Genomic DNA, 25,767 nt, shown 5'->3' with positions numbered 1-25,767 from the left:
TGTCTTGTTCAAACTTTTATTATTATTATTATTTTTAAAACAAAACACAGATCGGCACATTAATACTAAAATAAGGGGAAAAAAACAGTCCCCACTATATAATACTGAATATTTACTACATGGATGTTTCTTTTGATTCGATCTTGGAATTAATAAATAAGGTCAAAAATCTAATTCAAACTCAAATTGGAAAACATTACATGAACAAATATATTCAAACCCCCAAAACTATTCTTAAGTTCCCATCGTACACAAGGACATCCCGGTCAAACCCGGCGTTTCTGGAACCGTATAAATTCCACGACGTCGCATTCATAACGAAACCGAATCCATGCACCAACCTTCCGGTTCCACCCCTTATTTAGACTTTATTCGTCGACTCAAATAAGTCACCGATTGCTAATCACAACAAATCGAGATTTTGCATTCGAATCAATGGGAAGGTAAACGAGTGGGTGGATAGAAATGTCCACCGCGATCAATAACTACGCGCGACTTTTATCTTTTACTTTCATGGCTTCATCCGCGGCATTCGATGGTTGTGTTATAAGTTAACAACGGCCACATGCTTCAGTGATACAACTTCTCTGTCCATGGCCACCAAAATGGTGGCCTTTCTTCTCTTGCTCCTCCTCCATCTCCGGTGCTCCGTGGCTCAAGTATCCACCGAAAACCGCAACGGAAACTACAACTACTACGGGCGGCGGTTCAACCCGACGTTGGCCATCGTCATCGTCGTCATCGCCAGCACCTTCTTCTTCCTCGCCTTCTTCGCTATCTACATCCGCCGGTGCAGCGGAGAAGATGACTTCGCCGGCGGCTTATTCCGCGGCTCCGTGAGAAGGGATGGCGGAGGGTCCCTTTCACGCCGGCGGGGACAGGGGCTGAGTACGGAGGCACTGGACAAGTTGCCGAGGATGAGGTTCACGGAGGCGAAGGGGCTGAAGGGAGTCCCTCTGGAGTGCGCGGTGTGCCTCAGCGAGTTCGAGGGCAACGAGGAGCTGGTGCGCCTCCTCCCGGGGTGCGGACACGTGTTCCACGCTGATTGTATAACCGCCTGGCTCGCCTCCCACGTCAGCTGCCCCGTCTGCCGCGCGAACCTTGCTGAGCTGGCAGCTGAGACGACGACCGCCGGCGAGCCGCAGGCTCACACGACGATCGTCGTGGACGAAGCAGAGGAGGCGGTGGAACTCGCGCGACTCGGAAGACAGAGGCGGGAGGCGAGGTCCACGTCCGGGAGGCGTCCGACCACGTGGTTACCGCGGTCGCAGTCGACCGGGCACTCGACCGCCGTCCGTCCAACGGCTGTGGAAGAGGGTGTTGACGTCGAAAGGGTCGTCATCGCCGATAGGAACCAGTGGCCATCGGTCTTCTTGCGGTCTCTCTCGGCGAGGCTACCGGCGTGGGCGGGGAGGAGGGGAGACGAGGAGGGGGAGAACTCCTTGGGAGGTAGGTCGTCTGCCGTTACTGACGCCGGGTCTTCCTCCACTTCTTTCCCGCCGTCGCAAGTTTGACAAGTAGCGGAAGCAGCACTATTCTTCTTATTCTTTGGTGTTGACTTTACCAGTTTTTTCAATTTTTCCTTGTATTACTTCATCAACTAGAAGATCTCTCTAGATAGAAGTATAGATACGCAATGTACATACATAATAAGTTATTTATTTTATAAAAGAAAAACCTTTAAATCGATTTAGATTCGATAAAAAAAAAAAAGAACACAACGGGCAGGGAAGTATTTCCAAGATGTGACGTCTAAGATATTAAAAATATGACGTCTGAGGAAAGTTTTTGAGGAATTTTAGCCTAAATATTTATATTTTTAAATTTTTAAGCATTCAATGCAAAAAATCAGAAAACTATGAATATTAAAGTTATCTTTTTTTATCAAATTTCTTTTCAAGAGTTGACTTTTTTAAAAGAAATTTCTTTGTATCTAAGTTTCAGCAGGTATATGCGCAAGTCCACGGACTAATTAGACGAGATTTGGAATGAGTAAAATGTGACAGTTGGATAAATTGAGTTGAGTGAGTCAATTAGTCTGGTCGATCTAGGCAATTCTGGACACTCCAATCAATTTGTTTCGATCACCTCTACTAGTTTTCAAGTAAAACGAATACATGGAAGATGATTATCGCATGCTTCCCTCTCTCAAGACGTCAATCATGTCATATATTCTTTTTTCAGCCTTTGACTTGACCTGCATCGAACACTCCTTTGGGTTTGAACGTTATTTCAATTTGCAAAAATTGATGCAAAAACAAAAAAAAGATGATACCTTCTCGTGCAGAAAAATAGCAGCATCGATGGAACCCTCAGCGTAGATCGAGCGACCACAGACATTATGCTGGAACTCAAAAGAAACACTGTTCGGAAAATCAAATACATATTATGCAAAATTGTACTGGAGAAGTTCATAAGAGAGCAGCTCAGTGGGAAATTGAAAGATTCATTACGTTTGGTCAGGTGAAGTGAGATGATACAAATGGAATGCATGACCTGCAAGGTACTCTTCAGGGACACCCACCATCTCAACTTGCTTCTTGGGGTCTCTGATCTGTTTAATCTGTTACACGTTGGGTTCATTAGTAACATAGTATGCGAACCAAAAAAGAGTTGTACAAGTTTATCATCCAATTTGGTGCAGAACATCTCTTCATGGTCATGACAAAAAAAAAAAAACAAAAAGGTTCTACAAGTTGTAAGTTTTAAGAGGATTGTTTGGACTGCTTTGGTGTCGGTGTTGGCTGCTGCCCCATATCATAGATTTCATTACGATTTTATGGGGGATTTCCTATGTGATGGCCGGTGATGGAGGCTGAAACAAAATTATGATTTTTACCAGTTTTTCATTAACAATGATATTCGAGAGTATGACCAAATTATTCTCTATGGATTAAGCTTATGTTGAACCACCGTATATTGCTCTCGTTCCTTTTATGTGTCTGCTACTCTACTGTGGGGATGAAAACTCCAGCATATGACATTGTACTAGAGGTAATAATATCACATTGTGTTTAGTTTTTGAAAATGAGAACTAGCATAGTGCAACAGTGGTCATCAACGTCATATAGCATCAGGGCATTTGTAATTTTAGTAGGTATAGGTAAATCTAAGGTCCTTCTAATCAATGTAACTAAAAATCTTTAACTAATATCAATTATTTGAAAAATAAACTGAATTCAGTTGCAAAAATATGCTTTTTCAATGTGACCACCAATTTCTCCCTCAAATGTAAATGAAAGGTAACAAAGAAAAATGAATGTAACTGATGCTTAAGCCAAAGCTTGAATCACATGGTTCAAATAAATTTTTTTAGCCATAACAGTACCTGATTCAAATCGAAATTGACACCAAGCTTCTGAAAACATGATATGACAGCTTTAGCTGTGCCTGAAGTATCCAATTTGCTAGCTTGATGTGACTCCATCACCTGAAATATGCTTAAAGCTCGTCATGGGCACTATCATAATCGTGGTGGCTATAAACAAACACAGTCTGATAAATATTAACCATATTTAATTTATTTCATTTCCAAAAAGAAAACTAAAAGCACAGAGTATAAAAAGGAGATCAATTTTACTATTATGAAGGATGCTATTAAAAAGTTGACAGTTGACCAAATTTTCAGCATTTACAATCCACAATCATTCTAAAATCAATTGATTTGTGGTCCACAAATTCAGAAGTTTATAGTTCCTATTGGTTAGATGCACATAATTAAAACAACAATCCTTCCATTTCAAGAGACAAGTAAGTTGATTTCAACAAAATGAAGAATCTATACTTGACCTGAACTAACAGTGAAACAAAATATCAACCAATCAAGCTTCCACGTCTCTTAACATATGATGCTCATATATATCCAAATGGTCGAAAGTATGATCAGCTAGTTGGATTGAATTAAATAAAACACATTGACAACAATCTCCCAAGACTTCAAACTAATTTATAGGCATCGGTCTGAAATGCTAAAATGATACATGGTCAGAATTCCTACCCTGAAATAACATGCTTATAGTTATCTTTTTTTTATTTCTAGCTACAATGATAAAGTAGAAATCCTCAATTCAACAAACCCTATTTACTAACTTATGATTTTTGCTAGTAAATAATATAAATGATCTCTATCTAATTTCCACTAGTGTAATCTACTTTCAACTGATTCAGCACTCTTCAGAACTTATAAAAAATGATATTCATATACCTCTAGAGAATAACCTGAAAATGCTCCAGGAAACTGATCTGCCATGATTTCCATTGCTGCAAGAAATGCTACAACCTAATGAAAAAGAGAAGTAGATATAGTTAAGCAAGATGCCCTCATGACTATAGCAAAATAAAATAGTAATGGCATTTTTCAGTTGGATTTCGTCAAACACCTGTTTCCCCATTTGTGGAGAGATAACTGCATAGACATTTGCATCTTGAACTGTTTTGTACAACATATATCTGTCTCCGCCAGTTGTCCCCATTACAAATGGCACACCAAGTTTGCAGTAAAGATCAGCATTTGCTGCATTAACCAAAAACAGGTATGTATACTGAGATAAAATTAATTCACTAATGCAAATAAAAATTGATACATAAGCAAATAAAAAAGAATCATGCAAAATGTAAACCAAGAACAAATACCACAAAAATTTCCTACCCCTGTAAGTTACTGAAAATTTGTTACCAAAGGCGATGTTTATTCAAAGTAAAGTTATGTTACTTTCACTGAAGCATGATTTATGCATGTTAATCAAGATGCAAAGATCATAGTATTGCTCCTAATCTAGGTTAATCTTGAATATTGTTGAGACATATGTCTTTACAATTCCCTGCATAAATATGGCTTGGAGATTTTAGCAACGAAAGAAGTCATATTAAACAACAAAAGCTAAATGGAAAACAATACCATTTACAGCATCAGGCACTGTATAATCCACCACAATAAGGTCAGGATGCTCCTGAATGATAGAAGACAGCAGACTTTCTCTTTCAGATGGACCATGTATCTGAATCTCAGTAGAGCCAACTTTTATAATTCTACCAGGTTTCTCTATGCTACTAAATGACACAGGAAGTAGTTGAAGCCCAGCAGAAAGTGCAGACTCTACAACTGCTTTCCCCATTTTTCCAGTGCATCCATTTACCTGTGCGAATGACGCTCATTAAGCAAAACTATCCTGTCAAAATTCAAGCCTATAACATTTGTACATTGATAAAGCTATCAGTTTGGAGGAGTGTCACGGCCACCCTTTATTCAAAAACATTTTTAATGAACCACATATTAATATACTAAAAGTTTCAGCCTTGAACATTTGAGTTGTAGTTCTGAGAGATCAGTTTTAAATCTCTAAAACCATATAACATAGCAAATGAGTTGTGCACATACCAGAATAGGGAAAGACCGACGAGGATTCACCACAACATTGGATGTGGGCTGTGAATGGCTTATGGCAGTACAAACTAGTGGAGGGAGCTGCCAGCGGGTTCGTCGAGCTAAAAGCGGGCGCTGGTGGCCAGTGTTTGCTAGACAGTAGGTGGAAGTCATCGGGGGCAGCAAGGAGTTCATTGCCGCAGTGTTGGAACTAGTTTTTCACCTAGATGCAGCACTACATAATTATATCAAAAATATTTCAACATGATATATTTACTTCATCAACATAACAAATATAGTTCAAGAGTTGAGACAATTAAAATACAAAAAAATAATGTAAAAAATTTAGATTCAATATATTGCAATAATCACCTGAGAAGCAATAATTATTAATAATACCAATAACAATAAAAATGAACATATTAAGTAGTTTGAGCAGGTGAAACCTATAAGCAGAATTGAACGAGAGATTGGATCTAACACAAATTTGCCAAGTATAATATTTAAGCTAATATACTAATTTTTCTCCCTTAAATTTAACTACGGATCTCATTAATTCATTCAGGCCACTGTGAACTGCTAGAAACGTGGGAAATCAGGTTGTATATTTTAGAAGAATAAATCACAGCAATAATCTCTAAAATATTGACTTAATTTATTGGGAAAAGTCTTCCATGCCTAATTTTGCGTTCGGTCACTTGTCGCCGATGCTTCTGGAGAGTGGTGAGAGCCGAGCGGCCACCCCGGAATCGGGAGTACGGTAGATATATGCTGTCACCTTCTGTCGCGAATGCTTCCTGAGAGGATGAATGAGAGCCGAAAGGTCGAGAGGAGAGGCGGACTGGGTGAGATGAACGATTGGAGAAGGGATATGCCTACACTAGAGGGTGATGATGTGCTACTGTCCTCCGAGAGGGAGATTGGAGATGCCTTCAGCCGTCCGCCGTCCGCCGTTCGGTGCTGAAGGAGGAGGAACCGTCGTAGCCGTGCCCGTGTCCAGCAAATCCGCAGGCATCCATTCCTTTAGCACAAAACCCTTGTGAAATTTTGCGATAGAACCTTGAGAGAATGATGAAATGCTAAATCTACCCTCAAAATCCGGTCACTTGCACAGCACGCGACTTGACTTCGATTTTGCCGCTGCTTCACGGAAATGGAAAACTTGACGAGGTGTTTTCCATATAATCGATCTGGAATAAAACTTGATTATTAATTGGGTGGAAAATCAAGATTTTCTAAAACATTATTGTTGGGTATATTATCTCAGTATATAATTAAACTACTGGTTAAAAAGGTCTTAAAAGTTAATTTACATAAAAATAAATAAATTTATATCACTATTTAATATAGCACCATTCTATTGTGATGATAAAAGATAAGATATTTTTTTAAAAATAATTAAGATTTAAAATTCGTATAGTACATAATTAAGGTTAAATATTTAAATAATTAATGATATTGAAATAATTATCTTATTTTTTAATTTATTTGATAGATAAAATATGAAATTGGAGCTTTCAAGAAAAATAAAAAATGGATCTAACGGTGTTGTTGATTAGCGTCTTACATTGTGAGTCAGCCCTACCATAAGCGGCACGATAGCCGCCGAAGTCGAGGAGATCCAGATGCAGACATTTATGAACATTGTGATTGAATTGACCACCACCCACCGACGGCACCAATTGCATCTCCTCTCCTGTTTCCCAATCAAGAGCGATAATCAACACGCCACCATCACAAGAACGTTGTGTGAATGATTTCGACATCGATTTTGCACTCCAAGCGGGAGATTAAATTGTGGAGCTAGATAGCTAAGTCTTGCTGAAGTAGGAGGCTCTCTACTGTAATGGAGATGACGAAGCAGATGGGAATGGCTCCGCCGGCGCTGGCTGAGCCACCTGAACTCAAGGAGCAAGGGAACAATGGAGCAAAGGTGCATGCTTGGTTTGGAGAGACGAAGATGCTGGTGGTACTCTCCTTGTTCACCTTCGTCCTGCTTCTCACTGTGCTTTCAGGAGCCCAAAGAAGACTCTCTCTCAATCAGGTGTTCGCGAGGCCAACAGAGGTCTCGCAAGGAGGTAAATCCTTTGTTCCCTTTCTAATCCTTTTCACCTGCATGCGATTTAGATGGGATTTCTGAACCACACTATGGCAGATTCATATCCTTGATGCCTTTTAGACTATTTTGTCTAGAAAAACTTCAGTGTCTTGTTCATTCTTGTTCTTATTCCTGGAATCGATGGTTTACATTTCCGAGGCGTAAGATTTGCCTATAGCATAGATAGCAGTAGGGTTTGATCGCTGGGACAAAGGCGTAGAGATGAAGCTGGATCATCGATTCAGTTCATCGTTCTCCTTCCACTCCCAGCGGGATGTGGATGTTTTTCGACAACCGACGCTATCGGCGGATCTCGTGGATCCTCTATTGCGTGAGACACGCACGATAACATGGCCTGTGGGCACGCCTCGGTTTCCATGCCGTGATCACGGATCGGCTGTTTCGAGAGGGACACGGTGGCGGTTCGTCACCAGGCCAGGGAAGTCGCTTCGGTCATCGCCGACACCATTCATGATTATTTGCGCCAGATGTTGGAGATCTAAAATTTTATTTAATATAATCTTAACAATGTTCAAAATAATTCAAGATTTTAAAATAAATTTACAATTCTTACATGCAACTTCATAGTTCTTCTCTTTCGCCTAACTAAACTTCCTTCTTTTGCTTACTGTGCTAAATGTTCAGTCTCCAATACGAGTTGCACTGCCAATTCTTCCACTGAGGAACCTCCAGTAGACGAGTCACTTGCTGGTCTGCTTTCCAGCGCATTTGACGAAGCCTCTTGCCGGAGCCGCTTCGAGGCTGCGCGACTGTGGAAGCCATCAAACCACACCCCTTCTCCGTATCTCTTACAGAAGCTACGGAGTTATGAAGCTCTCCACAAAAAATGTGGCCCAAACACTGAACTCTACAACAAGAGCATAGAGCAGTTGATGTCGAGCCGCAGCATGGGGCCGATGGAGTGCAACTATGTGATATGGATGCCATCTGATGGCTTAGGCAACAGGATCATTAGCATCACCTCAGCTTTCCTCTACGCTCTCCTCAATAACAAGGTCCTTTTGTTGTCCCTTTCAGAAGACATGAACGGTCTCTTCTGTGAGCCATTTCCTGAAACAACTTGGGCTCTGCCTTCCAATTTCCCTATCAAGAACATCCGATGGATCTGGAGCTTTGATAAAGATCCAAACCGATTTGGAAGCGTTCTGAAGAAAAAGTTACTCAGCAATCACATGAGCATTGCCAAAGGTTCATTTTCTCTGCCGCCTTTTGTCTATCTTCATCTCATTCACGATAACGACGACTACGATAAGATGTTCTACTGTGAAGATGCTCAGCTACTGCTTCAACATTTCCCCTGGATATTGCTGAGGTCGAATCAATATTTTGTGCCTGCTTTGTTCCTCGTACCTAAGTTTGAGGAGGAATTAAGCTTACTCTTCCATGAGAGGACGGCCGTCTTCCATCTCCTGGGAAGATACCTGTTCCACCCATCCAACTCAGTCTGGGGTTACATAACAAGGTACTACGAAGCATATCTAGCAAATGCAAAGGAAAGGTTAGGGATCCAGATAAGAATTTTGGGAGATGTCGACTTCAACAGCCACTCGAGTTATATAATTGACTGCGCACTGACAAAAAAGCTTTTGCCCGGCCTTGATACAAAAGGTAGTGCTCTTCCAAACATCACTGGAACGAAGCCAAAAGCTGTTCTTGTGACGAGTTTGAGCAATGGATACTTCGAGAGGCTAAGAGACATGTACTATGAGCATGCAACGGTGACCGGAGAGGTGATTGGCGTTTATCAGCCCAGCCACGAAGAGCGACAGCACACCGAGAAGCTCAATCACAACATGAAGGCTCTTGCAGACATTTATCTTTTGAGCTTCAGCGATTCGTTGGTCACTACTCCATTTTCTACCTTTGGGTATGTGGCACAAGGTCTCGGTGGTACAAGACCGTGGATGCTGGTGAGGCATGATAAGGACAATCTTTGCCTGCAATCCTTGACGATGGAACCTTGCTTTCACTTCCCTCCATCTTTTGAATGCAAATCAAGAAGGAAAATGAACCTCGGATCAGTAGTTCCATATTTGAGGCACTGTGAAGACTTTCCTCATGGCATAAAATTGTTTTATTAGGCAAGGGGCATCCCCAAGACCAATTACTAGTGCATGATTTATCATTTAGTGAACAATCTGGTATATTCTTGTAATTTTAAATACTCAGCTCCTGTTTAATTATGTGTTGGAGTTATTTTTCTCCTACCATATGATTTAAGTACAAAATGCTACAAATTCATGTCTGGTTGGAAGTAAGAAACCACGTAGTTGCCATTGAATGGATCTTGACAAACAAACAGATTAAGAAAACCCAATTGGATCCCAAGACAACTAAGACCTATATAAAACGAGTTCTTATAGGAAAAAAAAAACATTGATCTAAGATAAATGGAAAAGATCGAGACTCTACTTTGAGGATCTGGCACCTGCACCTGACTTGGTCTGTCCAGTGAATCAAACTCTACGTTAGGTCATGCATGGTATGTTAGGCGATTTGTACAAATCCGCACAGAAAACTATTTCCAAGCCAAATATGATAAGAAAACAGTCATCTATTTCACTATATTAGCTCTCTGTTGATGGCATAATTAACTTTGCCATAATGAGATAAATATAAAATTGAGAGTATTTAGTACTCTTGAAGATCAACGCTATTTTATGACTTCGGCGTCTGAACCTCCTTTCTGGTTAAAAACGTTACCAATCGTGGTAAAAAGGATCTCCTCCTTTTTGAATTTCGTAGGGCAATTGTTGTATTTGATTGTGGTATATAGTGTCTTGGACTTCCTGATGAACTTTCATAAGCAGCATCTACTTCACTGATTGCGCCTTCTAGATCAGAGAGGCCCCTAGCATCACTGCTAACTTTTCTTTGTTGTTCAAGCTCAGCTCTCATTGTTTGCAACTCCTGTTCTGCATCTAGTTTTTCTTCATTGGCCATCTTGGCTTTTCCCATTGCAGCTATTTGGAATATTTTCTTCTTCTTAATCATCTTATTTGTTTCCTCCAGTTTTATTAAACACTTTGACTCAGATTCCTTGGCAGCTTTAATTTGTTCAAAAGCAGAAATTACTCTGCTATAAGCAATCTCCTCGGCTTCATAAGTTTGCTTGCTAAGTTTATAGTACTCTTCAATTGGTAGGGTTACTCCAATTGCCGAGTTGTCAGATTCCAAGTTTGCCCGTTCACTTTCTTCCAATGCTTTGAGTGCTGATTTAGCCAACTTCTCGGAAGCTTTGGATGCTTCAATTTCCTTCATAATTGCGGATAGTCTTTTCTCCATCGTGTTAGCTGCAGCATTGGCTTGCTCCACTTCATACTTAGCCTTCTTTAGTTCCTTGCGCATCAAATTTGCCACCAATTTAGCGTGATCTGCTTCCTCAGCCGCTTGTTGCAGTGCACTGGGTAGATCCACCATCTTTTCTCTGGAATCCTCATCTTTGTTCATAATTAGCTCCAGTTCAGTATGTACCCTGTTAAGTTCAGCTTCAAGTGATGAGACTGAAATGGATGAAAGATTTTCCCTCTGTTTCATGGCGGTCAAGGTTGTTTTCTCCATTTCCAGATCATTCTTGAGTGAAGAAACTGCGAGTTTTAAACAATTGACTTCATTCTTAGCATTTTCAATATGGGACCTAACTTCCTCGAGCTCTTTAGTAGTTGAGGCTAATGTTTCTTGAGTGTTTGTTTCTGTCTCCTGTATATTTCCTTCCCCATAATCTGGCATCTGTTCTCGAGTGGTTTTGGTTCCCAGGTCCTTTTGTGCTTCTTGGTACGAAGATAATTCATCTTTTAGACTGACAAATAATGCAGAAGCTCTGTCCAATTTTGATTCAAGATCATGTGTCAACAGGAGTTGCTCGTTAAGCTGTTGTAATTCTCCTACAGCTTGCTTCAGCTGCTTTTCCCAGTTTAATCTATCTTGATCTAAGGCCAAGGCTGCAGCAATTCTTTGTTCTTCTGCTTCAAGATGTGCAGAATGAGCAGACTCAAGATATTCCTTAATCATGAGAAGTTCGAGGGTCAGGTCCTCAACAGCCTTCTCGATTTCCCTCGATGCAGAAACAGAATCATCAGCTTTTGTTACTATGATGTCCCTTTCCTGAACTAATGAATCATATTCTCTTTTTGTGGATTCTAGCTCCTCTTTTACCAATTTCAACTCTGCAACTGCACTGGCAGATCTTTCCTTGGCAACCTCTAGTTGTGTCTTGGCAACCAAACTTGCACTGTTAGCAATTCCTCGCTCCATTTCTTTCAGCCGTAGATCAGCAAGTTCGGAGTCTTGTTTGGTTTCTGCCTCCTGAGCTTCTGCTTTCTCCAAACCTAGATTAAGCTCTTCCACGAGTCTTTTTGCAGAGTCTAGCTCCTTTAGCACCTGTTCTTTAAATGCTTCTGCAACTTCACATTGTGCTTTGTATACTGGGATTTTTTCATGTACTTTCTTAAGTTCAAGTTGGGCATGCTTGTGCTTCTGCACACAAACAATATATACATTCGTTACCTATGTATTACTAGAATCTGCCAACAACATAATAGAGGGAAAATGTGGTAAGATAAAACCAAATATTGCATCTCAAAGCCACAGAATTTTGAAATTTGTACAATAATAAACTAGCGTAGAACCAACTGCAGAACCCAAAAGTTGAGGCTTATCGTAATAGTGTAGAACAAAATGCTTAGTACTACTAGCGATGGTCAATGATTTCAGTTTGAGCATCAGAAGAAAATAGTAAGAGGAAATAGTTGATCAAGCTTTCTGATCCATGTTTGACTAGAGATCTAAAACATATTGTATTTCTAGCTACAAAAGTCAAAATACACCACAGCATTAGGCTAAGTAGACCATACATATACAAAAAAGAAGAAACATTAATCATTGAAAATATCATACAGCAAACGATTCTATTAATCTAACCCTAGCCAATAAGCTACTCTGGTCAGTATAACCTGTTACTTGTGGGCAAATTGCAAGCATTCCAGTATCATCTTTATAATCACAAATGGAAAAGTTTACTTGGAGTCGAGATAAAAGAAACAGGAGGATTAGGATAGCTAAAATGATAAACGAACTGACCTCTTTAATCAGTTCCTTTTGAGCTTTCCAATCAACAGTCCCTCCAAATTTGGATACAGCCTGTTTAACAGACTCAAAAGGTGTTGCCGTGTCAATGAAGCTTCTTTTCATATCATCTTCCTTTAAATTCTTTAATACTCCATCCCTAGGTTTTGGCACCTCAACTCCTTTTAATTCATCAAGAGTAAGAATTGCTGAAACATTATGAGCTTCTGATGAAACACCCTCTTTCTCATTAAATTTTATTCCTTTTAGGTGTAGATCATTGGTAATAGATGAAGTTCTCTCATTCTTTCCTAATATTGCATGTTGATTACCATTATCTTGCTGGCCCATGATAAAGAGTGAAATGGCTTCTGGACTACAACCTTCCATTGAGAAAAATGAATTAGCTGGATCTGTCCTTTCTTCAATGAACGTTGATTCCTCCATCTGAGGAAAATTTGAGTATCTACTTATTAATTTCTTTGTAAGAAAAGATAAGAGCAAGCATATAACTGAATCCTGTAACAAATAAATTGAAATGCAATTAATTGAGGTTGCACCTTGTTTCATTTGAATTTAATCATGATCATTTATAATGTTCAGAAGAGATATTGGATTCTTGCAAATTGCAATACCTAACTATAAGTTAATCCACAATGTCATAATAACATAAAGCCTGACAATGCATAATTTAACCAGGGAACCATGCACTAGGAGTAGTAATCTAATCATACATAATCTGATCTCATCGGTTCATAGGAAATCAAGAGTTTTATCACATTTCCAACATTTTGGCATATGTTCATCCATCAATCTGATTTAACCTCATTGGATTATGAACTTCAAACAGGATTAAACTTTCTACTACACGATAGAGAATATAGTGCTTTACTATATACTGGAATAGGAACCTTACGGTTTCTGAAAAATTATTATAGCCAGATAAAGTAGCAAATAACATCATGAACATCAACTAAACACAGAATTAAAGAAGAAAACGAGATTGAGGGACAAACCTGATTATATGAGCATTTACTAATTGATAGGGTTTGAGATATGACAGCTGAAACTAACTCAGAATAGCTGAGTATAGAGTCCTTAAGAGAGGAAAAACCATGAGCCATTTTCGAAGCTCCAAAAAAAATGATGGGAATATTTCTGACTCATTATTCATAATCATCAGCAATTTCATATGTACAAAACAAGCAAAACGATGCATAACTCCAAGTTCAAACAGGTAATTCAAAGAAGAAAATGAGAAGAAAAAGGCAAACACATGAAGATCTCATGCAATTATTCACTACCAGAAGACTAAATAGCTTTACAGAAAATTCTTCTACGAATATAGTTGCAGCCCTGACAATTGTGTAACTACAGATACATGCAGGATTAGAACTTTAGAGAATACATATCAACAGAAAGACGAAATATAAAAATTTGTAAATAAAAGTCTTGCATGTTTCTTTATGCGCCACAATTTCCAATCAGAAATTTTGAGATCACAAATAAGCTAAGTGGTTGCCATACTAGACAATGGCATATGAGGTCACGAGTCGGCCCCCTGCCCAATCCGTTCCAAATCCTCTCTCTACTCTCTTGGCCATCAATAGTTTATCGTTTTCTTAGGCCCCAAAAAAAATCTGCTGAAAATTTTGATGATTTCTTTGATCTTTATAGCGGAAACACCTCAAAAAATAAATAAATAAACAATGTAAAGTTATGGTTCACACACGAAGAATGAGATAATTATGTTTGTAGTACGCGAGGAAAATGAAATGCTTGGCGTTACCTTCGGTTTTTGTCCTGTTTGATTATTTTGTGCGATGAAAATGCAAATGCATAAGGAGTAAGGACGATGCTCAGAGCATCGTCACAACGCTTATTTCCTGGTTTTATTCCTTTTAAATCAGGGCATAAAACATTTCTTCTAAGATAGGAATTGGAAAATCAGGGTAAATCAAATTGTTGGATGAAATAATCATAGACTTTGTTATATCTATAAACAACAGATAAAATTGGTAAAGGAGGCACCTTTAGATCCGTGTGTTCAACCAGTTGGTTGCCTGGCCCATCCGCCGGCTAGCCGATACGGCACAATTAGCCACCCTTTTCTTCTCGACTGATTCGGCTGTTGAAGCTGTAGAATGCCATCGCTGATCTAGGACCACATCAAGCTTTCAGGAGATGGTGTAACCGACGGCAGTAAATATCTCGGGTGCGAGAATGCGCGTCCTCGGTCCGGCCACCGCAGGGCATCCATTATTAGGGGCAACGGATGACGACTAGATAGCGCGAGGGTTTCGGGAGGAGGCAGTAAACGACGATAGAGATGGTATAGAACCCAAGATGAGAGACCCAAGGACACAGTGTTGCCTCGTGCTTGCATTGCTGCAGGAGTTATTGTCGACCGATCAAGCGGCGGCGGCGGCGGCAACAGCGACGAGAAGAGGCAAAAATGATAGTGCGAGAGAAGGGCAAATAGTTAGATTGATTAAGATATTGCAACATTAATTTTCTTTTCGAGACCATTGTTTAATGTTTAACAAATCTATCATACGCTTTTCACTTTATAACAGATCTATCAATTCGGATTTACTCAATTTTATAAATATTCATAAAGATTTCTACGAAGGATGCCTTCTTTCACAATTAAATTGCTCATAAATTTATTACTAGTATTGATCAAATAGTGCAAGTCATTGTACATAAGTTTTAAGATTGATGTTGATTATGACACATCAGAGTTGCAGAAGAATGCAAAAGTTCGAATCCTGACGAACCTAAACAATTCCCTCTTGCATCGTGACCAACTACAGTTTCTCAATTTACCTTCTCATAAATGATTATGAGACCGATCGTGTGAGACCGCTAAAATGACAGATTTCATTTTTTTACAGAAAAAGATTGATAATATACATCGTGATCAACTGTAATTTCTTAATTTATCTTTTTCATAAATGATCGTAGGATCGACTGTGAGACCGCTAGGATGATAAATTCTCTCTTTTTTTTAATAAAGATTGATAATATACTTATTATATGAAAATTATAACATACGATGTATAGCATGATTGTGCTGGCTTGACTTGACTACCGCAGAGTAATGACTACAGCGGAGAAATATTGCTACAATGAACAAAAATAGAATCTATAAAATATCCTCTCTACAGTAATCAATGAGGCACAATATAAGATCAGACTATACATATAAAGATTAATTGACTTAACATACAGATATCTTATAAATAAAAATGATTGTTCTAGGAAAATCATAAATCCGATTGCGGCCAACTTATTAATGTTGTGATGTGTCGTAATTTTGTCATTTTAATGATCACAAGGAACTCTATGAACTCTAGAGTTTAATTAAATTTTCAAATGACTGTTCACATTCATAAATAGTATGATTCTCCAGCCAAAACTCAAACTCGTCATAAAGTTGAAATATAATGCTCAAATGACTTGAATACCAGATCATTTTGACTTGCGTGACATAAAAACTACAATTAAGAACATTTGGCACCTTAAAATCCAACTCGAAGCACGCAAACAATTGATATTATTCAAACCAAAAAACAATTGTGATAATTTCAGCGGTCGAGAAGGTTAGCATCACAGATTGCATGATTGAGGCCCAAACCAATAAGATGATAAAAAGATTTAACCATCAGTAATTACGACTTTCACTGTCCTTAATCAAGGCAAGAACGTGTATATCACTTCCAATCCATCACCTACCAGTCAAAATAACATCTACCATTGGCAATAAGAATTAGAATCAACAACTAACACAAGCAATTGTAACCGTATCCACATTGAGCAACTAGAACCAATTTCCAAAGGAAAGATTCTTTGCTATTAGAAAGAAATATGAATTCTGAAGAATTTAATGTCAAATAATAATATGTTTGAAGAAACCATACTCCACTAGATTTCTAATCTGAATGGATATGTTCAAGTTTTTTGAGAAGGGAATTGGTTGAGATTTTGAAATATGAATACCAATTGCATTGTTTTCCTTTTTGCTCCACGTAAGTTGAAGGGAACCCCTGAACATGTATCCCTGCCAGGTACTGAGATAATTTTATTACTATAGAGAAAAGGTAAACAAACATTTAGTTCAAACTTCAGAGTTTTGAAGGCTTTGGGAAGATTTCTGGCGTGAACTTCTGGGCTGCACTTATACTGCCCTTGATCTTCATAGCTCCCCTGCACATCAAAATAACACAAATACAAAATCAATGATCAGACACAATTCCAAAATCGTTTTGTTAATGGAGAAAAGTTCCAAGGAAAAAAACTTAGGCATCCTCATTCCACCTTATAAATGCCATTTGAGGGTTCATCTTCCCTGTTGCAATAGAGAGGAAATCCTTATCCGTGAACGAAAAGGTAGCATCTGGTTTCCCCTCGTAGGGGCCTAAAACAGATAATTTCCAAAATCATCAATTCCCTTGCATCGAGCCACAGATCAAAGCGATCAATGCGTAAATAGAAGGAAAAGGGGAAAGGCCAGACCTTGGGTAACTTTTCCTTGCTTGAGATCGACGACGAAGATCTCCTCATCCACCCCAATCTTCTGCAAATTCAAAAAAAAAAACAGAGGAGAACAAAACCTAGGGTTACGATTTATATAAAAGAGGGGGGAGAGCACGGGCACGATAAAGGAGGGACCTTTGGTGCGATGTTGAGCTGATAGACGAGACCGATCTTCTTGGTGATTTCCTTGCCGGCATCGGTGGAGAGGTGGAGCTTCATCTGGCCGAGAAGGTCAGCGGATTTGAGCGAGCTCTCCATGGCCTCCTTCAGCAGTTGCCGCTGCCTCCTTCCGCTGTTTGATAAGATCTGTAGGGGGACGCTTTGCTGCTGGAGTGTACGTGGAGGATTGTTTAATAGGAAAATAAGGTGAGGAAATCGCAGAAAAGGCGGCGCGATCGAGAACAAGACAAATCGAGATGAAATTTTATGAAAATCAAATTGGATTTCCAAAAGAGGAACGAGGGGATTCGCACAAATGGAGGGGATGGCTTAATTCCGTAAGCTTGTTTCGAGGGAGAAGAGTAGTCATTCACGATTGAATTTATTATATTATTTACTTTCAGAAAGTAAAGAACATTATTGAAGAAAGTTTTCTGCGTTGAGTTGAAAATAATATTAACAATAATAAAATTGAATGCTTGTGTGTGTGATTGGAATATCAAGCATTCAAATGTCTCAGGTTGGTTAACATCAAGAAAAATAATCGAGGATAAGTATTTCATATACTGATTTCTAATACCTAAAACACTAATACTTATATAATCTCTATATAAAATCTTAGGAACATCCAGTTACATCCATCTTTACAGCATAATTACTGTTCATAAACTACTATTATATAGCTTGGATCTTCATCAACAGATATTTAAGCAAAATTTTCTTAGAAAGATAGGTGGGGAAACAAATGGTACATGAATATGCATGGCTCATGCATATTTTCACGATCACAAAAATTAATGATCGGAAATTGGGTAACATTTATATTCACTGGAAATTAGTGAAACGGGAAAAGAACAGGAAGATAACATAAAATCACAAGGATCGATCCGTAGAAGTTTATTCATAACAGTGTACAAATACAAAGTACGTAACCAGCCAAAGCAAATACAAATTAGATAAAGCATAAAGGTTTCGAGAACAATGACTTCCACAGTATGGCTGTTTGCCAAATGCTAACACATAAAGCCACATGGTCACGTATCCAAAAACCACTAGAAGGGAGGAAAAAAAGTTTGAGTTCCTGGGAGTGGACAAACTTCAAACTCAATGTGGCGGTGGTCCAGACGACACAATTTACTAATCTTATCCATTCATATGCATCTTTCCTAGATGCTTCAGCCACATAAACAAGAAACTGGCACAGCCAAGAAACTGGAAAATCAACATGCTCCTCTTTGGCTGCCAGTTTCTAGCATGTGATCCTTAAAACGTGGTCTTTGCATGTGGGGAAGGCCATAATGAGCATGGAAATAACTAATCCTACGTAAGTAGGAAAAAAGCCCTCTAGATGGAGAATACAAACAAGATCACCAGGAGAAGAGAAACAGGTGAGCAGCTACTTCTACAAGATAATTATTTGTAGCCTACATCAAGTGATCCAACTCGTACAAATATACAAAATTACCCGGCTCGTGAAACAATGATGGTAAACACTAGCATTTCTGATGCCTTTCTCTACCATGGACCTGTTTGTGTCCTCCTTAAGCAAAGCCTTTTTGGTCCATTTTGCTGATTGATCATCTGCAGGATCTGCTACGAGCAAATAAGCCTTATTAAGTATATTTGTCATCACAAATATTTAAAGTAGGAACATAGAGTAACTCCAACAAATAATTCATAATACAACATAAGCAAACTCCAAGCATACATATAGTCAAAACAGGTGGCCTAACCTATATTTATGCTTTGTTGATGGAATGGAAAATGGAATGTGATTTTCAAAGTTGTATATGGATCATGCACCACTCATGTGTGTGAGTGTGATTCTCAGAATCTGACAGCCAAGATTGACAAGTGCATTGGGTGATTGTGAGTCCGAAAAGATAGAGGTGTTAACAAGGGATATCTAGTATGACTTGAAAGCTATGAAATTGAAGGTTTCTATGACTTTTTTTTGCGAGTATTCTAAAGCAGATAATATAAGAACTATGCTTTGAACACATTCCTAAGTGCAAGTTGGAGTTAGTCATAAAATCAACTGAGAACAAGGACTCTGAACTAGTGGCCTGAAACAATGAGTAATGGGCCAGAGGCAAGGTTCACATTTTTTCAGAATAGTGGAAAAGTGTTAGGTTAAAACTTACAAACGATATCCACTTCAGAAGAAAATCACAGTTTCACCTTATAATGTCGCAGATTGAGGGCATCCTATGCAGACCATATCCATGAAACAATTGCAGCATTCTAGATAGAAAAATTGGAGAATGAGGTGATAAGGAAAAAATGGACCGCTGTTTATCATAGATCATTAACAACTCTAGTGAGAAGACTCATCAGGCTTCAGTAGACTCAATTTCCATATCACCAAATAGTGAAAATTTAGTATGTACTTAAGCAAACTGTGAATCTTCTTCCCAAAAATCTTCACCAAGAAATTTAGCAAACATTTAACGGCAGCTGTGCGAGGTTATTGTTAAATCTTTTTATCGCAAGCATAGATGGATAAAATATAACGGTTACATTTGTGGCATACCCAGTCATTATATAGTCTTAACGTCACCTGTACAACTATAGTAGTGTTAGATGATTTTTTTCCTGCTCTTCTTTTAATTTTAAGGGCAAGGCTCACATGATTACAGTGCAGGGTATCACAAATAGGCAGCTCATAATCAACAGCATAGCAAAGCAAACAATAAAAAATAAAAATCATTCCAACAGAAAAGACTAAAAAAAAACCAAATGAGAACTCTGACAAATAATATTGTCTCACTACTAGAATGTGCCAAAAGGGCAAAATAAAAAACCCATAAATTAAGCATCCCAGAGGGAAGGCATAACATAAAGTTCGAAGGAGAAAGAGTTACCTGATTCTTCTGCATCTCTATCATCTCAGTCTGAAAAAACAACAATGTCACAAAGGTTATAAGGGAATTATTTAACAACAAAATTTCGAATTTTCATACTAATTCATAAACATGCAAATGACAAAAATATGGCTGATAAATGACACAGATTGTGCCTACATGTTGGCCCTAGTAAAACTTCACAGGATGTGATGCAACAGCAATGCTAAATTATATGTTGAATAGCACATCTGATAGAGTAAAAAAAATGTTGATGTTACAATTGGAAGCATCAGGATCAATATGACAATTTCCACAACTATCATCACAAAATTCTAATAGAATGAAAAAGCAATAATGACATCACCTTACTAAAATTTCATATCTGGATGCTTCGAGGAAAATATATCAAATAGATATTTAATTTGATCACCAAATTGTAAACTCAATAACTGAGATAGTTGCCTTGGAGTTGCAAATGGGTTTATAAAGACCCAAGCAAAATAAACAAGGATAGAACATACAAAACAGGGGAAATAGAAGAGATAATTCTTGCAGCACACAGGAGAAATCCAAGCACATTTATTATAATTTAGGTGGTTCAATTAAGTGCACCTGCTTTTTAAGCAATTCTTGGTTTTGATCTTTGAGTTTTGCTACTTCAGCTTCCAATTCCAAAGTATAAGCCTATAAACATATAAAATTGACAATAAAAAATTACAACATACAAAAGAAAATTCAACATCAACATGTACATTATACATAAGATCAACAGGAAAGAGGGCATATATGTATTTCTTTTTTATCCATTTAAGTATAACAGAAGTACAACAGAAGAGAACTATTGTTTACAGTGGCTACATGGGATAACCTCTTTGATTATGCTTAAAAGTAATAACATCTTAGACATTGTATGCAACAATTCAATTTTAGTCTTAGGTGTGAAAAACTATGAAGCACAAGTTCTTCAAAGTTTGCTCATTTTAAATTGCAAGAATGTTGAATAAGAAGCTTTAGTACACTCAGAATATGCTTTGCATACCTCCTCAAATCATCTTGCTCAATTGTTTATTAACACATCTAGTAGTCAAATATAATATTATTTATTCTGTAATGTTGATTATCAAATTGATGTTACACTTCTAAATTATGATGACAACACAAAACCTTTAGCTAAGTGCATTTCAGAAATGCTAGTTAATTAATTTTATTTACTTAACATTAAGTCATTAACTGTTCTTTGTATCCCTATTACTCTATATTATTTTGCATAGTATGTGATGTTCTATATGCGACCCATTTTTTTCAAAAAATATTGATGTTCCTACACATTGTGATTCGGTAACAACAGAGAAAACTATAGCATAGGATTTCTTGAGTTGTGTACATGGTTCATAGCTTAAAGATGAAATCATCAATATCTTAAAGACTTTGTTTTCCAACAATTCAGTTACTCATAAATTTTCCATATTGTTTTAGGGTCAAAATTTTTTTGTTACTCTTTAATTTACATTTTATGCAGTCTCAAAAGGCTTGCCAACTAGCAGTAATGGAGTTGATGGTTTGACTAGAATACATAACCCGATGATATTACACAACTAATGGAATTAAAGTCTACCAAATGAAATAATTGATCAAGTGAGATAATATCTCTTAAATGTTTTTTAAGTCATAATTATAATGCAAATCATTGAATGTTTTGCTGAATGTTGTTATTCATGATGGAAACTCAGTTCCAAATTCTAATACTTGAAATTGTGGTTCGACACCTTAACCAGCATTTCGTGGTCGTGGTTCATTAGTATTCCAATATTATCATATCTCTCAAACTAATTAATAAATACTAGTTGAGAGGGCAATTCCTTTCTAACTGAATACGAATGCCATTGGATTTAAAAAATCAACAGTCCTGCAAAACAGAAGAGAAAGGTCACCTGCTTTCGGGCACGTGATCTTGCAGCTGATTCTCTGTTCTTGATCATCCTCCTGTGCCTCCTTTCCATAACCTTCTCGATGGCTCCACTAGACTTCCTCCCCCTAACTCCACCACTGAGCACATATGGAACAGGTGATACAGATGAAAGATCCCCATTGCCTTTGCCAAGTCCGTCAGATGAAAGAGGATGAACTGGTGATCCTGACACCTTCATGACTCCTGCGGTGCCAAGACCAACGATTCCCGCCATCATTCCATTGTTCAACCCAGCCTGGCCAAAACCAACAAGTCCTCCACTTGCTATTCCCTGCGGATTCCCCAGGTCCACGCCATTTCCCAATGGCATGGTAGGCGCATAAGGTCTAGCCGCAGTGATATTCATCCCCAAATTGGCAGCTGAACCTTGAGGAATCGGAGCCATTATCTTCGCATCACTTCGGCTTGGACCTTGATTGAATTCCAGAGCAAGAGAAGAGGACACTTTGGCACCCGACAAATCACCAAAAAATAAGTTGGTACTGTTAGAATTGCTGTCTGCTGGCCTCTGCGGCGCCTGCGACGAAGCCAATTCCTCCCGCACCACCCCAGCACGCACCAAGAACTCCTCAAGCGTCATCTCCCCAAGGGTGGGTTCCCGCGAGACGTCCACTCCACCTAAACCCGCCCCCTGGCCGGACGACGAGGAAGGTCCGACGAGATCCCGCCAGACCTCGTCTACAGTCTTCTGACTAAGCGTTCGGGGCAAGGTCAGCGATCCCTGCCGCTGGAGTCCGGCCACAGCTCCTCCACTTGAATCACCGAGTGCCGAAGCCACGGCGTAGCTCTCCTCCGCCGTCCAAATGTTCTTAAGCAGCTCGTCCATGTTCATCGAACCGAAGTCCTTCCCGATCCCCCCGAGCGTGCTCTGAAACTCGTCGAACGTCAACGAGTAGATCGAGCCCTGCCGCGTCAGAGGCGTCGTCGACGACGACGGCAGCGCCTCCCCACCGGTTCCTCCCATGCCCTTAAAATCCATCCCTCCTCAGCTCCTACAATCTCCCACAATTCTAATCACACCAACAACAACATCACAAAAAAAATTAGATTTCATGGACAAAATCCTCGACAAATCAACCCCAAAATCATCCCACAGACACAAACAAGCCAGCAGCGACAACACTCGCTGCCCTTAATTTTACCAGATTTAGAGTCTTAAAAGAACCTTAGCAACTCGCACTTGCCAAATATAGCAATACCAATTCAAAAGTTTTTATAAACTCCCCAGAACTGCGTCAGAAAGGGAGAGAAAAAAGCGAAGAGAAGAGAGAGACCTGTTTTGTTTTTGTGTACAGCAGCGAAAGAGGTATAACTCCTCCGCCCGTCGCTCGCCGTTCCGTAGCTTGTGAATTGTGATCCGCGGCGTCGAGAACGGCCAGGTGTCGTAAAGCAGCGGTGCGCGTACTGCCTCCATATAAAAAGAGCAAGAGAACGGCGAGACGCATCTGCCCAAATTATGTTCGCCCGCGACGTGGCGCGACACGGATGCGGGAAGCGACGTCTGATGACGACGCCTCATCCAATCGCGAGTCGCCACATTCTGCTATCCCAGCCGTCCATTCCGCACCCACAACAAGGGCCAAGATTTGCACGCGATGTTTTTAATTGCACGGGATGATGCATGAGCTGACGGATACGGATCCGGTGCAAGAAACCCGTGGTAGAGAGGATATCTGACCTGTCAGTCGCCCTCAGATTTCGATCCAGCGGCTACAATAAGGGATTGTAACAAAGAAGTTGCTGGAGAGATCTTTTACCCTCATTTGGCCCACGCTTGTGGAAGACTCATTTTATTGATTGCAAGCAATCCATATTTTATGGAAATAATGCACGACTATACATGGTGGCTAATGAGGCGTGACGTCACGATGTGATTTTTGGAAGACTTGTATATCTATCAGATGAGTTTTGTAGGTCGAGAAATGCATGATTGAATTAAAAACAAACAAAAAAAATCAAAGGATAAACAAATTGAGTTTTAACAAACTTTGTTTGCTCCATCCACTACACGCTATGATTTTTGAAATATATATTATAAATTGAAAACGCAGTTTTTGTTTTAGGAAACGACCAAGGTCTCTGTTCTAATTAGATTTTGATGTAAAGAAATTAGAGTGTTGCATAACATGAATGTTCTAATTGAATAAAAGGATAATTAGAACATAATACAGAAAAAAGGGAAAAAAATGAAAGAAATAGCTTATGTAAAACTGATGCGTTTACACTCATAAATATATCAATATAATAGCACTTAGTCAGAGAAAGGCAAAATGAAGAGAGAAAAAAACTTATTGTAAAATTGATGCTTTTATATCAATATAATCACTTTTAGTATTTTTATCCATAAATACGTTGATGATTAATGTTTGAATTTTTGTAGTAGTATTGTGTATTTAGTGATAGATATAACCATATAATACAGTTTACTGGATATATACCAGGCTTATCACTTTAAAAGCCCATCTGAAAGATATCACAGCTTTCATTTGTTTACTTTTGTCTTCATCTCTTTTATTTTATGCAATGATCCTGTTAATGATCATTCTAATTCAAATAAGGTTTCATAATATATATTATTGACTAATATAAGTGAAATCCTATTTCGTAAGATAAAGATGGTTTTCACAAGAATGTGCTTTCGGACAATTTTCCCATGCCTCAGGAACTTTTGATTTTAGTGATTATTTGGATCATTTTTCATATATGCACGTTCAATTCTCCGTCATTGTTTTTCATTATTTTTTTTATGGTACTCGGGTTATTTATCGAGCAATCAGCCTCGCTTCTCAACCAATCAAGCTCATTTCCTTAGCACTCCCAACTTGTCGATGTTTTATCTGAAACACTTAATCTTCGTCTAAAAATGTCTCATTCTGTTTCTGAAAATTGACTTGGGTTTGGAATTCCCAACCACCAAATGCTCCTCTCCAAGTCGGAATTCTTGACCACTAAACACGTTTGTCTCCAAATTGGCACTCCCAAACACTTTCAACTCAACAATCTTTTTCTCCGAGCACTTAATTTGCATTCAACAACATCGATCCCACTTGAGCTTGGGAAAGTCAATTGGGATTTGTTCCCCAAAGTATTTAGCGTTCATCCAATGCCAACTCATTCGGTTTAGAAGATGCATCTTGAAACTAGGTGTTCAACCAAATTGGTACTCGACTTCAACTCTCGACGACTTGGCGGGCATGCACCATCCACATAGAGATTCTCCTCAACAGCGTTGCCTCTTAGTCCCCTAACTGCTCTGCTAGTGGATAGCTGATGAGTATGTAACATCCCATGTAAAGATTCTCTTCAATGATTGTTCTTTAACCGCCACTTGGAAAGAGATTTAGCTGCCTATGTGATCATTTTTGAAGGCACAACTCAACAGTTGTCTCTTTTTGATTTCCTAACCGTCTTTTTAAGGACAGTCACGTAAAAATTCTATTTTCATCGACTATATAACAGCCAAGGAAGATAAATTAAAAGTATGTTTTTTCTTATTTTGCAAAGACAACTCTTCTCCATGTATACTCTTTATCTTTTTATCTTTTTCATCTCAGAGTTTTCTTCTTTGATTTGATTCTGACTTGAACATCAAAATGGTCATACTGATAATGCCTAGCAACATTGATGTACATCTCTTCACAAGCCATTGGAGCTTGTCAAACTAGAAGATTACCGCAATCTCAACTCAAAAGACATTTCTGGAGAAGAA

At 38.7% G+C, this 25,767-nt stretch overlaps 5 protein-coding genes and 1 pseudogene across 12 annotated transcripts; 2 read left to right on the top strand and 4 right to left on the bottom strand.

The window, feature by feature from the left end:
* The first annotated feature begins 513 nt into the window (after positions 1-513).
* LOC141844944 (E3 ubiquitin-protein ligase ATL31-like) lies at positions 514-1,685 on the top strand (annotated as a pseudogene).
* Positions 1,686-1,975: 290 nt separating this feature from the next.
* On the bottom strand, positions 1,976-6,394 carry LOC141837233 (putative 4-hydroxy-tetrahydrodipicolinate reductase 1, chloroplastic). Of its 3 annotated transcripts, XM_074724688.1 has the most exons (10): positions 6,242-6,393; positions 6,041-6,159; positions 5,378-5,585; positions 4,898-5,135; positions 4,380-4,513; positions 4,205-4,279; positions 3,329-3,430; positions 2,454-2,563; positions 2,276-2,363; positions 1,976-2,197 (listed from the first exon to the last, which is right to left on the bottom strand). In XM_074724688.1, exons 3-10 carry the CDS (start codon positions 5,555-5,557, stop codon positions 2,129-2,131), a joined length of 996 nt encoding a protein of 331 aa, XP_074580789.1. In that variant the 5' UTR covers positions 5,558-5,585; positions 6,041-6,159; positions 6,242-6,393; the 3' UTR covers positions 1,976-2,128. The 3 variants fall into 3 exon arrangements, with proteins under 3 accessions (XP_074580789.1, XP_074580783.1, XP_074580776.1); XM_074724682.1 differs by having other exon boundaries at positions 5,378-5,597; positions 6,041-6,394; XM_074724675.1 differs by having other exon boundaries at positions 6,041-6,393.
* A 675-nt stretch (positions 6,395-7,069) lies between these two features.
* LOC141843621 (galactoside 2-alpha-L-fucosyltransferase-like) lies at positions 7,070-9,645 on the top strand. Its single transcript, XM_074731672.1, has 2 exons — positions 7,070-7,440; positions 8,106-9,645. Exons 1-2 carry the CDS (start codon positions 7,209-7,211, stop codon positions 9,560-9,562), a joined length of 1,689 nt encoding a protein of 562 aa, XP_074587773.1. The 5' UTR covers positions 7,070-7,208; the 3' UTR covers positions 9,563-9,645.
* A 344-nt stretch (positions 9,646-9,989) lies between these two features.
* On the bottom strand, positions 9,990-14,855 carry LOC141840438 (protein WEAK CHLOROPLAST MOVEMENT UNDER BLUE LIGHT 1-like). Of its 3 annotated transcripts, none has more exons than XM_074728440.1 (3): positions 14,577-14,855; positions 12,561-12,992; positions 9,990-11,957 (listed from the first exon to the last, which is right to left on the bottom strand). In XM_074728440.1, the coding sequence occupies exons 2-3, from the start codon at positions 12,990-12,992 to the stop codon at positions 10,140-10,142; spliced, it is 2,250 nt and encodes a 749-aa protein (XP_074584541.1). In that variant the 5' UTR covers positions 14,577-14,855; the 3' UTR covers positions 9,990-10,139. The 3 variants fall into 3 exon arrangements, with proteins under 3 accessions (XP_074584541.1, XP_074584533.1, XP_074584525.1); XM_074728432.1 differs by lacking the exon at positions 14,577-14,855 and adding an exon at positions 13,850-14,060; XM_074728424.1 differs by lacking the exon at positions 14,577-14,855 and having other exon boundaries at positions 12,561-13,115.
* Positions 14,856-16,241: 1,386 nt separating this feature from the next.
* LOC141840460 (sterol carrier protein 2-like) lies at positions 16,242-17,604 on the bottom strand. Of its 3 annotated transcripts, none has more exons than XM_074728466.1 (5): positions 17,220-17,604; positions 17,064-17,124; positions 16,866-16,965; positions 16,659-16,754; positions 16,242-16,608 (listed from the first exon to the last, which is right to left on the bottom strand). In XM_074728466.1, the coding sequence occupies exons 1-4, from the start codon at positions 17,340-17,342 to the stop codon at positions 16,673-16,675; spliced, it is 366 nt and encodes a 121-aa protein (XP_074584567.1). In that variant the 5' UTR covers positions 17,343-17,604; the 3' UTR covers positions 16,242-16,608; positions 16,659-16,672. The 3 variants fall into 3 exon arrangements, with proteins under 3 accessions (XP_074584567.1, XP_074584552.1, XP_074584559.1); XM_074728458.1 differs by having other exon boundaries at positions 16,244-16,608; positions 16,672-16,754; positions 17,220-17,603; XM_074728451.1 differs by having other exon boundaries at positions 16,242-16,754.
* Positions 17,605-18,626: 1,022 nt separating this feature from the next.
* LOC141836084 (bZIP transcription factor 46-like) lies at positions 18,627-23,429 on the bottom strand. Of its 2 annotated transcripts, none has more exons than XM_074723496.1 (5): positions 23,333-23,429; positions 22,021-23,068; positions 20,702-20,773; positions 20,108-20,137; positions 18,627-18,833 (listed from the first exon to the last, which is right to left on the bottom strand). In XM_074723496.1, the coding sequence occupies exons 2-5, from the start codon at positions 23,035-23,037 to the stop codon at positions 18,759-18,761; spliced, it is 1,194 nt and encodes a 397-aa protein (XP_074579597.1). In that variant the 5' UTR covers positions 23,038-23,068; positions 23,333-23,429; the 3' UTR covers positions 18,627-18,758. The 2 variants fall into 2 exon arrangements, with proteins under 2 accessions (XP_074579597.1, XP_074579603.1); XM_074723502.1 differs by adding an exon at positions 19,425-19,487 and having other exon boundaries at positions 18,749-18,833; positions 22,021-23,429.
* Between the last annotated feature and the right edge of the window lie 2,338 nt (positions 23,430-25,767).

The sequence above is a fragment of the Curcuma longa genome, chromosome 1, assembly GCF_044706935.1.
Source record: "Curcuma longa cultivar G26 ecotype Majalengka, Jawa Barat chromosome 1, ITB_CL_G26_1.1, whole genome shotgun sequence".
In the NCBI taxonomy this organism is placed as follows: Eukaryota; Viridiplantae; Streptophyta; class Magnoliopsida; order Zingiberales; family Zingiberaceae; genus Curcuma; species Curcuma longa.
Note: the sequence above shows the minus strand (reverse complement) of the source record. Positions and strands in the feature narration are given on the sequence as shown.

Coding starts and splice junctions, on each gene's coding strand:
- LOC141837233 (XM_074724682.1), bottom strand. CDS start 5,557: ATGAACTCCTTGCTGCCCCCGATGACTTCCACCTACTGTCTAGCAAAC. Junction 3,431..4,204: donor TTTCAGGTTATTCTCTAGAG/GTATATGAATAT, acceptor AGCATATTTCAG/GTGATGGAGTCACATCAAGC. Junction 2,564..3,328: donor TCAATTTCGATTTGAATCAG/GTACTGTTATGG, acceptor AACGTGTAACAG/ATTAAACAGATCAGAGACCC.
- LOC141843621 (XM_074731672.1), top strand. CDS start 7,209: ATGGAGATGACGAAGCAGATGGGAATGGCTCCGCCGGCGCTGGCTGAG. Junction 7,441..8,105: donor AACAGAGGTCTCGCAAGGAG/GTAAATCCTTTG, acceptor CTAAATGTTCAG/TCTCCAATACGAGTTGCACT.
- LOC141836084 (XM_074723496.1), bottom strand. CDS start 23,037: ATGGATTTTAAGGGCATGGGAGGAACCGGTGGGGAGGCGCTGCCGTCG. Junction 20,138..20,701: donor AAGAATTGCTTAAAAAGCAG/GTGCACTTAATT, acceptor TTGTTTTTTCAG/ACTGAGATGATAGAGATGCA. Junction 18,834..20,107: donor TAGAGATGCAGAAGAATCAG/GTAACTCTTTCT, acceptor TGCTCGTAGCAG/ATCCTGCAGATGATCAATCA.
- LOC141840460 (XM_074728451.1), bottom strand. CDS start 17,342: ATGGAGAGCTCGCTCAAATCCGCTGACCTTCTCGGCCAGATGAAGCTC. Junction 17,125..17,219: donor AGCTCAACATCGCACCAAAG/GTCCCTCCTTTA, acceptor TTGAATTTGCAG/AAGATTGGGGTGGATGAGGA. Junction 16,755..16,865: donor CCTCAAATGGCATTTATAAG/GTGGAATGAGGA, acceptor TTTGATGTGCAG/GGGAGCTATGAAGATCAAGG.
- LOC141840438 (XM_074728424.1), bottom strand. CDS start 13,115: ATGAAACAAGGTGCAACCTCAATTAATTGCATTTCAATTTATTTGTTA. Junction 11,958..12,560: donor AAAAGGAACTGATTAAAGAG/GTCAGTTCGTTT, acceptor GTTTGTGTGCAG/AAGCACAAGCATGCCCAACT.